The sequence below is a fragment of the Podarcis muralis genome, chromosome Z, assembly GCF_964188315.1.
Source record: "Podarcis muralis chromosome Z, rPodMur119.hap1.1, whole genome shotgun sequence".
NCBI lineage: Eukaryota > Metazoa > Chordata > Lepidosauria > Squamata > Lacertidae > Podarcis > Podarcis muralis.
This window is the reverse complement of record NC_135673.1, coordinates 15,322,426-15,339,961: the sequence shown is the minus strand read 5'-3', so window position 1 is coordinate 15,339,961 and position 17,536 is coordinate 15,322,426. Positions and strand designations below refer to the sequence as shown.

General features: G+C 42.9%; 1 protein-coding gene across 2 annotated transcripts in view; it reads right to left on the bottom strand.

The window, feature by feature from the left end:
* The window catches only part of SETX (senataxin), a 66,034-nt gene that overhangs the window by 34,818 nt on the left and 13,680 nt on the right, over positions 1-17,536 (bottom strand). For both annotated transcript variants that reach the window (XM_028714964.2, XM_028714963.2), the window contains exons 3-6: positions 17,273-17,465; positions 16,489-16,598; positions 14,153-14,372; positions 13,026-13,145 (exon numbers count right to left, since the gene is read on the bottom strand). In XM_028714964.2, coding sequence (XP_028570797.2) covers positions 13,026-13,145; positions 14,153-14,372; positions 16,489-16,598; positions 17,273-17,465 — 643 coding nt within the window. The remainder of the gene's footprint in view (positions 1-13,025; positions 13,146-14,152; positions 14,373-16,488; positions 16,599-17,272; positions 17,466-17,536) is intronic.

Below are 17,536 nucleotides of genomic sequence, written 5' to 3'. Positions count from 1 at the left end.
TATGGATGACTAACTCTAAATCCATAAAGTTCACAAGGAGTGTTGAGTACAATCCAAAGTGGGGGGAAAATGTGGGAATTTTCCAGAGTTACCCAGAGGAGGATGAAGGTGATGTCAAGCAAGCAGCGAAAGCTGAGGAAGCTGCTGAGGATGATGATGATGATGATGATGATCAGAGTTCGGATTCCAGTTCAGTGGGTGGCGCTGCTGCTGATGTCAGTGAGAGTGATGACACAGCAGACTACAAGAGTGCAAAGGCCTCAGTCAGACCATCTGATGCGTCTGACAATGAACTGGAAGAACCACTGTTCACCATTGGTCATTTTTCTCCTAAGAAAGAGGAGATGAGTCCAGAAGACTTGCGTCTAGTACGTAGGTCTGAAAGGGCGACCAAAGGCAGACCTCCAAAGAGATTTGCTGATGAGTTTGCTAAGACGGCAACTGCAGTTCTTAGTAGCTCAGAGAAGGTGTGGGAACCTTCAAGCTTCAAAGAGGTTCAGGAGTTAACCTCTAAAGATGCTGAGCCTTGGCTTAATGCCATGAAGGCTGAAGTTGATTCCTTGAACAGGAACCACACTTGGGAGCTGGTACCGGTAGTCCCAGGTATGAGACTGGTTGGCAGCAAATGGGTCTTCAAGGCCAAGACAGACCAGAATGGCAAGGTAGTCAGACACAAAGCCAGATTGGTTGCCAGAGGTTTTTCACAGGTACCAGGACAGGATTACCACGAGACCTACTCACCCACCGTCAAATATGAGAGCATTCGGCTGATGCTCAAGATTGCTGCGGAGGAGAAACTGCATGTTTCTCATCATGACATTAATACAGCTTTTTTTGTACGGGATTTTGAACGAGGAGCTGTTTATGCTTCCACCTGACGGGATGCAGATACAGAAGGGAATGGTCTGTAAACTGCGGAAATCCTTATATGGTCTCAAGCAGAGTGCTAGGTGTTGGAACACAAAACTCACTGAAACGTTGCTTTCTCTAGGTTTTCACCAGGGCAAAGCTGATCCATGTGTGTTTGTCAAGGAGGAGGGGCAAAACAAACTGTATTGTTTATGTTTTGTTGATGATCTTCTGATGTTTTGGAAGAATCAGGCTTTCTACCAAAGCACCCTAGCTCAACTGAAGGAGCACTTTGACATGAAGGATCTTGGTGAGGTATCCAACTATCTTTCTCTGCAGGTGGAGAAGGACCAAGCAGGTAATTTTCTGGTACACCAAACACAGAAAATTGCTGATGTATTAACCAGGTTGAATTTGGTTGATGCAAACCCAGCAGACACACCGATGGTGACAGGTTACCAGGTAGACAGTACTGCTGAAGCGTTTTCTGACACAACGCTATACAGATGCGTTCTAGGCAAGCTGAATTTCATTGCCAGATGTTCAAGACCTGACATAGCTGTAAGCTGTAATCTGCTTAGCAGACATGCCAACAATCCTACGGTTCAGGATTGGAAAGCTCTGAAGCGCATAGCCCGCTATTTGAAAGGGACTATGCACTATAGGCTGAGGTTCACCAGTCAGAAGACTGGAGGTCTTGAAATCTTTGCAGATGCAAGTTTTGGAAGTGACACCACGGATGGTACAAGCACTTCTGGTGTGTGCTACATGTACAACCACTGCCTGTTTGACTGGTTGTGCAAGAAGCAAACAACAGTGAGCCTAAGTTCCTGTGAAGCAGAACTCAATGCTCTGTCATTTTCACTCATGGATTGTGAATGGTTGATGCAACTGTTTAAGGACATCGGGGTTTCTGTGAAATGTCCTATACAAGTGTATCAAGACAATAGATCATGTTTGGCTTTGCTGAACTCCGAGAGTTGCAAGCAAAGAACCAAGTACTTGCAGATTAAGCTACATCGTGCAAGAGAGTGTATTCAAAAGGGACTGATTCGGGTGTCCTACATGGCAGGAAATGAAATTCCTGCTGATCTGTTGTCTAAGGTTGTTAACAAAGAACAACTTAAGGTTTACACACAGAGGTTGCAATTGGGTGAACCACAGGTACTACAGGTTACACGGAAAGGGGGAGGATGTTAGGATATTTCCGTTCCACCTTAAGAGAGAGAGCAGGCTTGTGAGTCACAGAGTCTGCGTATTTCCTGTTGAGGATGTTTATGTTTGCTGTTTCCTTTCGATTTCAGTCGGTCGGAGTCACTGACTCAGAACGGTCATGTTTTTCCTTTGTTCTGTTCAACGCTAAATAAAGTCTGTAAATTATGCTCTCTTCTGCGGTGCAAGCTTTCTGGCTGTGGTTTCTGCTGATAAAGAACAGTGTGCACAAGCCTGGAATGTGGCAATCTATTTCTGAGGCTTTGTGTCGCTAACTGCTGGATCTGCCTGGCTACGGGAGATCGATGGACGTTCGGCAGCCGGCTTGGGGCCATGATGGACAATATCTCCCTGGCAGTTTCCCAACAGTTCCAATGTCATATTTCCATGCCCGGGGGGTGGGGATCCTTGGATAGGATGTACCAAAGCTGCTCGAACACCTCTCAGGTTCATTCCCACGTAAGGAACTCAATCAATCAATACCCCACCCATCTGGCTGGGCTTCTCCAGCCACTCTGGGCAGCTCCCAACAGAATATTAAAAATAAAACAAAACACTAAACATTTAAAACTTCCCTAAACAGGGCTGCCTTCAGATGTCTTCTAAAAGTTGGAAAGTTGTTCCCTTGACATCTGATGGGAGGGCGTTCCACAGGGCAGGCGCCACCACTGAGAAGGCCCTCTGCCTGGTTCCCTGTAACCTCAATTCTCAGTGAGGGAAGCACCATAAGGCCCTCAGAGCTGGACCTCAGTGAACGAATTCCAGCAAGACAATACTTTTTATTAAATTTGCTGCAGTAAAGGACAATCCCATAGAATAGTGGGTACTGTGCTAATCACAGGTTTCAAGACAGATTTTATACTTCTCCATACACCGCTTACATGGCGCTAAGTATATAACCAGTTCCACATGGTCCACTCTACATCAGCCATGACATGACATGCTGGTCCAGATTTTCCTACAGGTCATTTTACATAATAACCTTTTTTCTTTCTTTTTTTTTACATAACTAACCTTCCATCAGGACAGTAACATCAGGTTAATCTCTAAGCTAATCAAAGAGACATTCTTTCAATATTCCAAATTTTGATCTATATAGTTTTCTAATCTAAGCATGTTCAAGCTAACTAATACTTTCCAAATAAGGATATGCACTGACTTATTCTACTAACATCCTTAATAGCTTTTATTGCCAATCCTCCCTGGTGGATGCACCTAATACATGTTCTTCAGTGATAGATGCGAGGTAGTTCTCCACCCAGTTGAACAATGTGTGACTTGCTGCATCAGTGTCTGAGAGATGTGCCTGTTCACCCTCTTCAAATTCAATATGGCCCTGAAATCTTTCTTCTCCTCCTTTGGGACTATGAAGATTATTGAGTAGCAGGGCATGGGCTCTATGGCATTGATGGATTATCAGCTGAATGGCTGTTAGGACCACATAGCGTTTTCTCCTTTTTGGACATGGGAGAAATGACAAAGTGGTTGTGAGGTAAGTGGGCAAAGTCCTGAATATCCCCTTCCCTCGTGGTTTGTAGAACCCACTGATCTGTTGTCATCTCCTTGCAGCAGGAGAAGAACTGTTACAGATGAACTAAACTGGAAGCTTAGGGAGTCAGGAGTAGAGATGGGAAGGCCGGGGGGGGGGGAATTGGGGAGGAAACCCCAGTGTCCATCCCCCCACTATTTTTGAAGCTGTTTTTTTCTAGAAAAATTGGGGGGGGGAGTTTGATATAGTTTGAATATTCCAAACACCTTTTTTGTTTTTTAAAAAAGCACTACTCAAAGGGTAGATCTTCTATGGAGCTTAAATATTGAAGTGGATCTTAACTTTATTTGCTGTTGGTGCTAAGGGGAAAATCTGATTATTTTTTATATTGATGGTTTCTTGCTTTTTTTGTTGCTTTTGGGGGAAAGGGGGTGGTTACATGTTTTATTGCAAGCATAATACTTTTACCTACACTGTGTTTCACGCAATTTGTAAAACTACTCCACATTGAACTTTTAAATTTCCCCCCAAAAAACTTCAATTTTTTTCTGGGGAAAAAGAGGGAAAAACATTTTTTTTCTCATGGCTTCAAAATTTCCGGAAATTTTACATCTCTAGTCAGGACTATGTTAACTTCTTGCCTCCCTGCTGATTCTGTCTAGTCTCTCTAGAACTGGGTGAGAACTGCTTCTGCTATTTGCCAGGGCTAGAATCTCTGCCCATCTCACTGGTACCGCTAGCTTCTACTGTCTCCGCGGCCATAGGCACCACCGGAAGGTCAAATGGAGTCTTATTATCATCCAAATTCTAGGAAATTCATCTGTGTCCTTGGCTGTCATTGTACCCACTGTATCGAACATACAGAGGTACGGTGGGGAACTCGGCATTTAGTCATAGTCTCAAGTTGAAAGGTATAAAACCTTTTAGGACCTGGGCCTACCTGGGCCTGAGGAGTGACTATCCCCAGGTACTGAGAACAGATGGAAAAGGTGCCAAAAGGGTTGAAGGACTGGAACAGTCCTTACTTTGGACACTCCCTTTGCCGCTGCTGCTGCCGCCACCACCACCAGCTCCTGTGTTCTTGGGCACAGTTATCTTTCTTTAGGATCTTCAACAGGTGGGCAAAACTCTCAGCAGAAAACAAGTGTGAGGCCCTATTTCCCGCCAAAACTTGAGGTACCTTGGGCACTGGAGGGCCAAGAAATGCCGGGATAGGACAATCAGAATCAGAGGTTTACCAGACTCTGAGCCAGTACTAGAGACATATGTGACACAGATAATTTCAGAGTGGATGGGGGAAAGGACAGATTGGCTGGATGGTTCAGTTGAAAGCTGTTTCAGAATTAAATCGTTTCAGAGCAAGGAACGGAAACGCCCAGGAGACATTTTGTTAACATTAGTGACAAAAAAAGTGAAGGATGCAATCCTTCAGAATAGCTTTGAAAATGATCTCGTGGTTGCTGGACAGAAAGTAGACATCTTCAGAGAAATTCCTCTGAAATTGAGATTAAGAAGAACAAAATACTGGTTTTTGACAACTGCTCTTAGGAGAGCCGACATCAGATACAAATGGGAATTTCCTGAGGGTATCTCTTTTACATACATGAAGAGGAGATATAAGCTGACATCAGAATTTCAGGTGAGAGAATTCCTGGATAAAAATAGGAGAGATTTAGACCCCAAACAAGACAGGGGAGACCCCAGATCTGAGCAAAAGAAAGCTTTGGAACAACTTGCACTGGAAGAGGCGGGATCAGGGAAAACAGATATTGTAACTGACTCTGGAAATGGTCAATCTTAAATTACTGAGCTGGAATGTTAACAGTTTGAATTCCGGAGCCAGATGACATCGGAGTGAACATGTAATAGCAAAACAGAAATTGGATATAATTTGTCTCCAAGTGACACATATTGCAAAAAAGCATAAAAGAGTCTTAATTAACAAAAAATTAGGTATGGACTTCATCTCATCAGATAAAACAAAAAAGAGGAGTTGTTTTTTATATTAGTCCTGCACTTGAACCCAAATTGATTCAGAAGGACGAAAAAGGCAGAATTTTAATAATACAAATTAAAATCCAGGGAGAGAAAGTGATATTGGTTGGTATTTATGCCCCTAATGACTTCCGGGTTAGTGCCATCGATTAATGGCGGATTCCCTGCGAGCTCCGCAGGGAATCGGCTCTGCAGGATCGGGTCTTGCCGCTGCGGCGATGCGGGGACCCTTAAAAATCACAGGCGGGGAAGCCTGTGAGCGTGGTGACTCGGCGGGCACCATTTGCGCCCCCCCAATCTGCGAAGGAGCCTTTTTAAAGGCTTCGGAACGGGGACGGGGTGCGGCGCGGTGCTGAGAGTACTGCTTCTTCTGTGGAGTGAAGCCGCAAGCCATTGTCGGAGAGCGCTGACTTTTTCCTTTGAACAATTGGACTCTAAAGCAACAACCCGTGAGTAGTACGGAAATTTGGACTTTAAAAGAAAAATTTGTTGAATTAGGAACGAGCGGGGAAGGGTTAAAAAGGAAGTTCGCCCTCCCCTCTTTGTAAACAACTTAAAGCAAAGGACCTGCTAGCTAATTAAGTTATTAAGTTAAAGTGGAGAAATAAGTTAAGGATTTGCTGAATTGACAATTTAAATTGGAATACAAGAAGGGAGGTGTGAGGAGGTCTGAGAAACAAGTTATAAGAAAATAAGTAATTGAAATTTTATGTGTTTTTAATTGTTTTTAAGTTTTGGATTTTTGGATTTTTGTTATTTTTTGTCTATTTTTGTTTTGTGTGGTTTATGAAAATGCCAATAAATAGTCATTAAAAAAAAGAAAGAAAAAGGCAGAATTTTAATAATACAAATTAAAATCCAGGGAGAGAAAGTGATATTGGTTGGTATTTATGCCCCTAATGATAAAAAAGCAACTTTTTTCAGGAAACTAGAAACAGAACTACAGTGGTGCCCCGCAAGACGAAGGCCTCGCAAGACGGAAAACCCGCTAGACGAAAGGGTTTTCTGTTTTGGAGGCGCTTCGCAAAACGAATTTCCCTATGGGCTTCCTTCGCAAGACGAAAGCCCATAGGGAAATCTCCGGGACAGCGGGGAAGCGCAGCATGTCTTCCCCACTGTCCTCGGACCTCCTCCGAAGGCTGGAGGTGGGGCGGAGAGACCTCCTCCCGCCGCCAGCCTTCGGAAGGCTCCTCCGAAGGCTGGCGGTGGGGAGGAGAGACCTCCTCCCGCCGCCAACCTTCGGAAGGCTCCTCCGAAGGCTGGCGGTGGGGCGGAGAGACCTTCTTCCCGCACCAGCCTTCGGATGGCTGTCCTGAAGACTTGCGGTGGGAGGAGGGTTTTCCTTCCCACCGCCAACATTCAGAATGCTGTTCTGAATGTTGTCGGTGGGGAGGAAAAACCCTCATCCCACCGCAAGCCCCGGGAACAGAGGAGAAGCGCTGCGCGCCTTCCCCTCTGTTCCCGTACCTGTCCTGAAGGCTTGCGGTGGGGAGAAAAGCCCTTCTCCGCACCGCCAGCCTGGCAAGCGGTCTCCATAGGAACGCATTAATTATTTTCAATGCATTCCTATGGGAAACCGTGCTTTGCAAGACGAAAAACTCGCAAGAAGAAAAAACTTGCGGAACGAATTAATTTCGTCTTGCGAGGCACCACTGTACTTGAATTTGCAGATCAAAAGATTATTTTAATGGGAGACTTAAATGGAGTTCCAACTTTAGACAAAGACAGAACAGCCAGGAAAAAAGAGACCAAAGAAGGTAAACTGCCAAAAACTTTTTTTGACATGACTCAAAATCTAAAGCTGATAGATATCTGGAGAGTAAGACACATGTTTGATAGAGAGTATACTTTTTACAGCCATGTGCATGACAGCAGTTCGAGAATAGACTCTATATGGATCTCCAAAGAATTAGAAACAAGAGTCAAAAGAATTGAAATCAATCCCAGAACCTTTTCAGACCATAATTCCCTGACTATGGAATTAGAAAAAGAAAGCCAAATCTCTTTTAGATGGAGATTAAATGATGATTTATTAGATGATCACAAATTTGTTGAAAAAGCAAAAAAGACCTTGATGGATTACTTTGAAATAAACAGTCAAGGGCTAACAAAGTTACAGACGGTCTGGGATGCAAGCAAGGCTGTAATGAGAGGACTCTTTATACAACAAAATTCATTTAAAAGGAAATTGAGAGAGAAAAAGAAAAAAGGAATATTGGAGGAAATTATGAAAAAGGAGAAACAGCTGCCGAACAAAGCAAACAAAGAGGCAGTAAAACAGGCAATCAAAACATTACAAACCCAATACTCAATGATTATAAACGAGGAAATCAGCTGGAAAATAAAAAGAGTAAAACAAAAATATTTTGAGCATGCAAATAAACCGGGGAAGTTGTTATAGCCTGGCAGCTGAATAAAAGTGAACAAAGGAACTCCATAAATAAAATTAACATAAATGGCAGAATTACAGACAAGCTGAAGGAAATACAAGAAGGGTTTGTTAAATATTTTTCTGAGTTGTATAGACGAGGGAAAGAAAAAACATTTAAGATAGAAGAGTACATCAGAAATAGCAATATACCATATTTAAAAGAAGAACAAAGGAACACCCTTAATTCCCAGATAACAATGCAAGAAATACTTGATGCAATAAAAAGCTCTAAAAATGGCAAGTCTCCAGGCCCGGATGGCTTTACAGCAAAATATTATAAGATATTAAATGAACAATTAGTGAACCCATTGAAAGATGTCATGAATGAAATACTGAACACAGGTGAAATCCCAGAAACATGGAAACAAGGCCTATATAACAGTAATTCCAAAACAAGACGCAGATTTGCTGCAAATTAAAAACTATAGGCCTATTTCCTTGTTAAATAATGATTACAAATTGTTTGCAAATATCCTAACTAACAGATTTTTAAAAATATTGAATGAATATATACATCAAGACCAAGCAGGGTTCCTACCCGGAAGACAAATGAAGGAGAATATAAGGAATATTTTGAATATAATAGAATATTTGGAGGCTAAAAACGAAAAGAAAGTGGCAATGATGTTTATAGACGCTGAAAAAGCCTTCGATAATGTTTCTTGGAAGTTCATGATAAAGTTGTTAGAACAAATCAGAAGTTGTCCCAAGTTTTTAAAAGCAATAGCAGCAATCTATTCAGAACAAAAAGCTAAACTGATTATAAATCAGGTGATAACGGATGATTGTAAGATCCAAAAAGGAACAAGACAAGGATGCCCATTATCACCATTATTGTTTATTCTGGTCTTGGAAGTACTTGCCAAAAACATAAGAGCAAATAAAGAGATTACCAGTGTAAAAGTTGGGAAAAGTGAATTCGTTAAAAGCGTAAAAAAAACCTAAAACTTCACTCCCTAAAGTAATAGAAAAAAAATCAGAATTTTGGGGAAGTGGCAGGATTTAAGCTAAATAGGAATAAAACTAAATTATTAGTTAAAAACATGAAGGAAGAAGAAAGAACCGAATTAGAACAAAATATTGAGATTGAAGTCCATACAAAGGTTAAATATTTAGGGATTTGGTTAACATCAAGAAATATAAACCTATTTAAAAATAACTATGAAAAAAATTGGCTTGAGGTAAAAAGAAATTTAGAAATATGTAGCCGAATGAATCTCTCAATGTTACGAAAAATATCAGCGATTAAAATGAATGTGTTGCCTAAAATGCTATTTCTTTTTCAATCAGTACCAGTCTTCCTGAAAGACGAATGCTTTAAACAATGGCAGAAAGGGATTTTAAGATTTATCTGGGGGGGCAAAAGGCCAAGAAGGATAAAACATAAAATACTTACAGATGTAAAAGATAGAGGCGGGTTTGCCCTCCCAGACCTTAAATTGTATTACAAATCTGCTTGTTTGGTATGGATCAGGGACTGGATGAGATTGGACAAACAAGAAGCACTAGAACTAGAAGGACATGACAACAGATTTGGTTGGCATGCATACTTAGGGTACGGGAAAGGGAAGATTCACAGAAGAATTTACAACTATATAATCAGGAAATCCTTAATGAGTATGGGAGACTTATTGGATATAAAGACTTATTGGAACAAAAGACTTCGTGGTGGCTCTCACCACATGAAGCATTACTGCTCAAACCACTTGGAAAGAAAGGAAAATGGCCCACATATGCTGATTTATTAAAGGAACATGATGGGAAATGGAAATTAAGAGATTATGATGAGATCAAAGACCACTTTCAGAGTTGGTTGCATTGTCAACATATAAAGAAGACTAAGAAAGGATTTACCGTATTTTTCGCACCATAGGACGCACTTTTTCCCTCCTAAAAAGCAAGGGAAAATGTGTGTGCGTCCTATGGAGCGAATGCAGGGGGGAGGCAGGTGGGAAAAGCCCCCAAGAGCCGCACACAAGCTCCGTGCGCTCTTGCGGGCTTTTCCACAGGAGGGAGAAGGGACTGACTGGCCGCATCAGTCCCTTCTCCCACCTCCCAGAAAAGCCAGGAGAAGCTGCGGTCTCTTTAAAGGAGTTGCGCGGCTTCTGCGGGCTTTTGCGAGAGGTGAGGGAATCCCCACACCTCCCAGGAAAGCCAGAAGAAGCCGTGCAGCCCTTTTAAAGTGTGTGCGGCTTCTGCCGGTTTTGCGGGAGGTGGGGGAATCCCCCCACCTCCCAGGAAAGCCAGGAAAGCCCTGCGCAGTGTCTCCTGGCAAGGAGAGGCAGCACGGGGCTAAGGGGGAAGCCTTGACTTGCTCCATAGCTGCGCGCAACCCCTCCGGCAAGGAGAGGCTGCACGGGCTATGGATTCTTTAGCCCCACACAGCGTCTCCGGGGAGGGAGAGGCTGCATGGGGCTAAAGGGGAAGCCAAAACAGCGAGCGGGATCCATCCCGCTCGCTGCCTTGGCTTGCTCCATAGCTGTGCACAACCCCTCCAGCATGGAGAGGCTGCACAGGGCTAAAGGGGAAGCCAAAACAGCGAGCGGGATCCATCCCGCCCCCTGCCTTGGCTTGCTCCATAGCTGCGCGCAACCCCTCCGGCAAGGAAAGGCTGCACGGGGCTATGGATTCTTTAGCTCCACGCAGCGTCTACCGGGAGGGAGAGGCTGCACGGGGCTAAAGGGGAAGCCAAAACAGCGAGCGGGATCCATCCTGCTCGCTGCCTTGGCTTGGCTTGTGCCATAGCCACGCGCAACCCCTCCGGCAGGGAGAGGTTGTGTGCAGCCTGTACGCTGCGCTTTGGGGCTGGGGGGGAAAAAAAGATTTTCTTGATTCCCCCCCCCCTAAAAACTGGGTGCGCCCTATGGTCCGGTGCGTCCTATGGTGCGAAAAATACGGTAGTTATACTAGATCTAGGCTTCAAACGGAAGTGATTGAAGGGAAAGTGAAATTACTGAAGGCCGCATATAGCATACTATTAGAATGGGAGGCGAAAGATGAAGAGGTAAAATCAGTTATGATTAAATGGGCACATGATGTAGGTCACAATATTATGATGGAGGATTGGGTTAAATTATGGAAAACTGACTTAAAATTTACAGATTGTTCACTATTGAAGGAGAACTACATGAAGATGATGTACAGATGGTATACAACACCAGTGCAGCTAGGGAAAATGTACAAAACTAGCTCAAACATATGTTGGAAATGTAAGGAAAAGGAGGGAACATTTTATCATATGTGGTGGGATTGTAAAGTAATTTAAAAAATTTGGGAAATGATATACAATGAACTGAAGAAAATGTTCCATTTAACATTTGTTAAAAAACCCGAGGCATTTTTGTTGGGGATTGTAGGGAAAGACCTGCCAAAAAAGTTGAAAAACATCTTCGACAACGGCCGCGAGAGTTCTGGTAGCACAAGGATGGAAGACTGAAGAAATCCCAACTAAAGAATAATGGCAAGAAAAATTGATGGATTATGCAGAACTGGCAAAATTGACACATAAGCTACGGGACAAGGATAACTGTGACTTTAAGGATGAATGGGAACCTTTCACAAAGTATTTGAAGATGCAACAAAGTGAACTGGACTCCTTGGCAGGTTTTGAATAAACATCCACAATTTTTTACTGATAATTAGCTAAACAGTTGGAGGATCTATACAACTCTGTAACATGCAGAAAATAGCATTATTGGAGAAACCAAAGACTGGAACTGAGGGAAGTCGGGGGGTGGGGTGGGGGGATGGGTTTTGTGGGGGGTGGGGGAGGAAAATGGGGGGGGGGGAATAAGGATATGTTTTTGGAAAATATGTTTTGTTATAACTTTGAATAAAAAAAATTAATAAAGAGAGGAAAAAGGAAATGGCATCTGAAGGACTGGGACTAAACCAGCTCCTGCACCCTGGGTCAATGCCTGCCGGATTCACTGACAGAACTCAGTGTGGAGTGTTGTGCTGTCAATCACTAAATGACGGGGTGATGCAAGGCCCAGCAGCTGCTACAAAGCCTCAGCTTTCTCTGCAGCCTCTGCTGGCTCCTGGGATGCAGTTCTTGGCAAACTTGAGGGTACACCAAGGGAAACCACCCCACTGCTGTGGGTAGCCTCTGCTCCTCCGGCCTCCTCATCTGAGAAATTGGCCAAAAATGAAGGCTGCGAGCTCTCAGAGGAGACTCATACCTTTTTGTTGTTGAATCCTGTAATTAAATGTGCCTCAAGGAAAGGAAAGCTTCTCCTCACGAAGCAAACGGCAGCAGTGTAGAGCTGCGACCTGGGCATGCACAGCAGCAAGGCAGGAAGGAAAGGAGGCAATGCTGCCCCACTGAGGTAAGATCTGTCTAATCTACATATTCCTGCCTGTGGAGCAAGTGTGGAATGGGGGGGGGGGGCGATCCATGTGAGGATTCCCTCTCTGCTGCAGGAAAATGCCATTCAACACAACAGCGCTTATCAGCAAACAACAGTAAGAATAAAGGTCTGCAAACCTAATGACTTTATCAACTGTGCTGAAAGAAGATATTACATTGCAGGTAAATATGAGCCAAAGCACATGGGGGGGGGTAATGTTTTTAAACTGAATTTCTCATGTAGCAACCAAAACGGAAGTATTATGGATAAAGGAAGGCAAGTTACATATATCAATTTATGCAATTTCAGTTAGATATAAGGTGCATCCAAACAGATTTCTGTTCCCCCTCAGAAGAAATTACACCTAATTCTCCAAAAAGAAACCCCCTAAAACCCATTTGGTGATATCAAACTTCAGTTAATAATCTAGACACCAATGAATTCAATGAACCTTCATTAATCAAGGTGTCTAAACTATGACTTAGTTAGATCTCACCTAATAACTGCAAAGCACATAAGAAAAACAAAACTTCAATGACATTTGAGGTCTGTTTTTTATAAGCATAGAAACTAGTGATCAGCCATCATGCACTATAGCATTTGAACATTAAATAATTTATTTGACATACAAGTTTTATTGCTATTCAGACTATTTTTAATTTACTTTTATCACTGCCCTAAAAGATTATTAATTAATTACCATCCGAGTCTTCCTTAAGGGTATTTATTAGGCATTGCATAAAGTCGTTCTGTTTGTTTGGGCCAAGCAACAATGAATCCATGGCTTGCTCATCCAGCACCAGCAGCACCATACATATGCCTACAACAATGAAAATTAGAAAGTTCAGAAACTGTCACTGGGCATTGCCTTAACTCCCAATCTTAATCCATAACCAAACTAAAACCTACTTAATGTAATTGCGCCTGCTTGCAGTCCTCTCAAACTTTAAACTGTGTCCTCCAGAGTTTGGGAGCACACCATCCCTGGCAATAGGCCATAGTGACTGGGGCTTAAGGAGGTGGAGTCCAGCAACATGTGAAGAGCACCATGTTAGCTACCCCTGCTTTACATTACACATCCCTTGGGACAGGAACCTTTATTTTAGAACTTAGCAAGGTTGCACATACATAGATGGAATGGTTTAATTAAAACATAATGATATATACAACTGTTAAGCACCACAAAGTCAATGATAAGGAAGCAAAGTTTTAATTCTAAATGGAACAGGAGGAAAAGGAGCCTGGCGACACCTTAAAGGGGGGGTGGGCAAACCTGTGGCCCTTCACGTGTTATTGGTATACAACTCGCATCAGCCCCAGCTGGCATGTCCAAAAATAAGAGGATGAGAAACATACTCCAGAAACATCTGGAAGGCCAGAGATGAGCTGGGTGTGGGGAGAGAAGGCTAATAGGTTTATTGTGGCACCTGATTTCATGGATGAGGGCTGGAATACACCCCCTGGAGAGAGATGCTGCCCCAGTCAATGTGAACTATTAGCTGGATAGACCAATGGTCAGTCAGCATAAGGTAGCTTTGTGTGTGTGTGTGTGTGTGTGTGTGTGTGTGTGTGTGTGTGTGTGTTTTAGGGAGGGACAGAGGCAGAGGCTGTGTGTATGGTGGTCGCATCCACTTTCACCCCGTACCCGTTTTGGGAGCACTGCTGGCATGAGGTCCTCCGAGCATTTGTTATGAGCCAATGTGGCTCTTATCAAAAGGAGAAAAAAAGTTTAGCTATTCCTGCTGTACCACAATGCTACCATGCCCAGTGGAATGGGGCATGCCAAATCCCTTTACCCTTCAGACCATCTCAGCTGCTTCTACTCACCTAGCCAGTAGTTTTTGTAACTGGTAATATCGTACAGGTGGTCAGGCAACAAGATGAGATTACCCTTCTCAACTGTTGTGGGGCTATAAACATAAGCGTTTTCAAAGAGGTTCAGCTCTATAACTCTGAGCAAGCAATTTAGCACTTCCTGTATGTCATAGTAATCGTCCCTGTCCACCTTTCCCAGACTCTTGGCTGTCATAATGGCCCATCGACGGATCTGTGGGTTTGAAGGGACATTATTAATTACTATGGTAAGGAATCAGAGCAGTCATTGTTATGGAAAGTGGAGCAGAAGCCAAGTTGGTGTGAAAGACAACTGTTACCAAGTCTAACCTAAAGGTTCACATTCCAAACCAGACGGTGTAGATATGTTTCAGGGAAAACTTACTTGAAGGCCGTGGACTTCTCCACAGCCTCCTCACTTACCAATCATCCCAGAAAATGAGGGACGGGGATATTTTAACAACCACCTATCAAAAACAAATAAACCTGGGTGGAATCACTAAAAATAGAACTGTGTTAATAACTGTGTAGAACAACTAGGATGTTACTTTAGGTTGAATCCAGTGTCAGTCCTATGCAGAGTAGGCCCATTGAAATTGATAGGCATGACTAACTTAGACTGTTAACATCAATGAATCTCTTCTAAGTAGAAGTTAGATACAAGTCTTTTTTTATACCTCACCCTTTAGCCAAAAGAGAATTCAGAGATACTTACAAAAGTTAAGTTTGTTTATTTCTTCTCACACAGGGTAGCCCCCCAAGGGTCTTAACCAGGCAAAGATTTCTGTTGCCAGGCCCTCAGCCTGATGAAAAGAACAAGCTTCCTATAAAGGTTTGGCTGCCTCAATATTGCATTAATGCAACGTGTCTCGGGCTTTCCTTGTGCTGCTGTTAGTGCAGAATGGTGCATCATGGCTGCTGACAGGTGTGAGACCTTGTCAGCATGTAACACACATGATCACAGACCAACCTGTTGGTTTGTTACCAGGCCAAGTTCAAGGTGTTTCTATTAATATATAAAACACAAAACAGCTTGTTTGTTATTTCCTAGAACTATGAAGGAAAGCATTGTTGGAACTGTCATTTTCTCAAACTTGTTAATGTAATTTGAAAAATACAGATTTGTGTCAGGCTTTTGACAAAGTCTCCCATTATATACTTGTGAAGAAGCTGATAAAATGTGGGCTGGACAAGGTAACAGTTAGGTGGATTTGCAGCAGGCCGAATAACTGAACTCAAAGAGTGCTCAATAATGGTTCCTCATCATCCTGGAAAGAAGTGACAAATAGGGTGTCACAGAGTTCTGTCCTGGGGTTGTTGTTCAATGTCTTTATAAATGAATTGGAAGAAAGAATTGAGGGGCTGCTCATCCAATTTGCAGATGACACCAAACTGGGAGGGGTAGTTAATGCCACTTAAAAAGAATCAAAATTCAAGAGGACCTTAACAGATTGGAGAACTGGGGCCAAACTTCCAAAATGAATTTCAGTAGGGACAAGTGTAAGGTTCTGCACTTTAGGCAGAAAGAACCAGCTGCACAAATATATGATGGAAGGACACCTGGCTTGCCAGTGGTACATATCTAGGGGTCTTAGTAGACCACGAGTTTAACATGAGTCAGTACTGTGATTCAGCAGAACAAAGAGGGAATACTGTTCTAGACTACATCAACAGAAGTGTAGTGTTCAATTCAAGGGAAGTACAGGCACAACTCTATTCTCCCTTAGTTAGACTACAACTGGAATATTGCGTCCAGTTCTGGGCACCACAATTTAAAAAGGATATTGACAAGCTGAAATGTATACAGAGGGCAACCAAGATGATCAAGGGTCTGGAAACCAAGCCTTATAAGGAGTGGTTGAAGTAGCTGGGTATGTTTAGCTTGGACAAGAGGAGACAGGAGAGATGATAGTCATCTTCAAATATCTTAGGGGCTGTCATGTGGGAGCTGGAGCAAGCTTGTTTTCTCCTGCTTGGAGAACTTGTACCAAGGACTTCAATTTACAAGAAATGAGATTCTGACCAAACATAAGGAAGAACTTTCTAGCAGTGAGAGCTGTTTGACAGTGGAAGAGACTCCCTTGGGAGTTGGTGGACTCTCCTTCCTTGGAGGTTTTTAAACAGATTGGATGTCCACCTGTCATGGATGCTTTCGCTGAAATTGCTGCATTGCAGGGGGTTGGACTAGGTGACGCTTGGAGTCCCTTCCAACTCTACAATCCTATGCATAAGGACTTTCTTTCATTTGACCAATGGTTAAGGCAGCTTAATCCTACATTTAAGCCTGGGAAGCAAAACTGAAAATGTAGAAGAAAATTAAAGCAGCTCACCGTTTCATTAGGGTGTACCATGAGCAAATAGACCCCTGGGTGTTTCCCAAGCACCTGGCAGGGGTAGTTGATTGCCTCCATTTTGCAAACAGCATCCACAAACAGCATGCCTACAATTCAAAAAAAGAGAACGCAAAGTGTTAGGGCTGCTGGAATAACCATAATTTGAAGGGAAATGATCCTTGCATAAGATGAAAGCCATTTTCAAAGATTCATAGAACAGGAATGGACTCTGTGGAACCCTCTGCATAGTGTTCAGATCAACACCATGCAGAGGGTTTTATCCTATAAAGCTTCTTAAGGGAGATACCTGTCCGGCATTTTCATGAAACACGCCCCCCCACACACACACACATACAAAGGAGATGTAACAAGGCACCTTGTTACTATATGGCTGGGCCAAAACAAACCCACAGCTTGTTCTTCCAGCAAAGTTAATACACAGGTTCTTGCAACAAAAAGAATTCTACCCTCCTGTTCTTAGTAAACAGCAGGGATGCATGTCTTGAGGAAGTCAAGTGAGCAACACCACCCAGGCCACAATTTCTGATCACTTGTGATGGCAACAGAATATACATAATATAGTAATAAGAATTTTGTGTACAAGATTTTCTGAGGAGCGAAATAGTACAAAAAAGCCCAGTCAACATACCACCTCCTGGCGTATCCTGAGAATGCAACCATTAAGTGATTTGTCACAACCTGTTTCAGTAGCTGCTTTCAAAAACTGTAGCTACTATGCAAGGGAGAACCAGATCAAGTTCAGGTGCCTCAAGATACTCACTGAGGCGTTTATGAAGCAACAGGTAGGGGTATTTCAGTATTTCCAACAATGGCACTCTAAGTTTTTTCTCGATGTCAGAATCCAGGCATTGCACCTTTCCCCTCTCATCACAGTCCAGCGAATTGCTGTCTTCCTTCGGCAAATATTTCTCAAAATGGGCAATAAGACGAGTGGTTTCAAGATTCCACAGGATCTGTAATTAGAAAATAAATTAACTACAGAATTCTAGAACAGAGATTGCAGTAACTAACTCTGCTGCCCTAA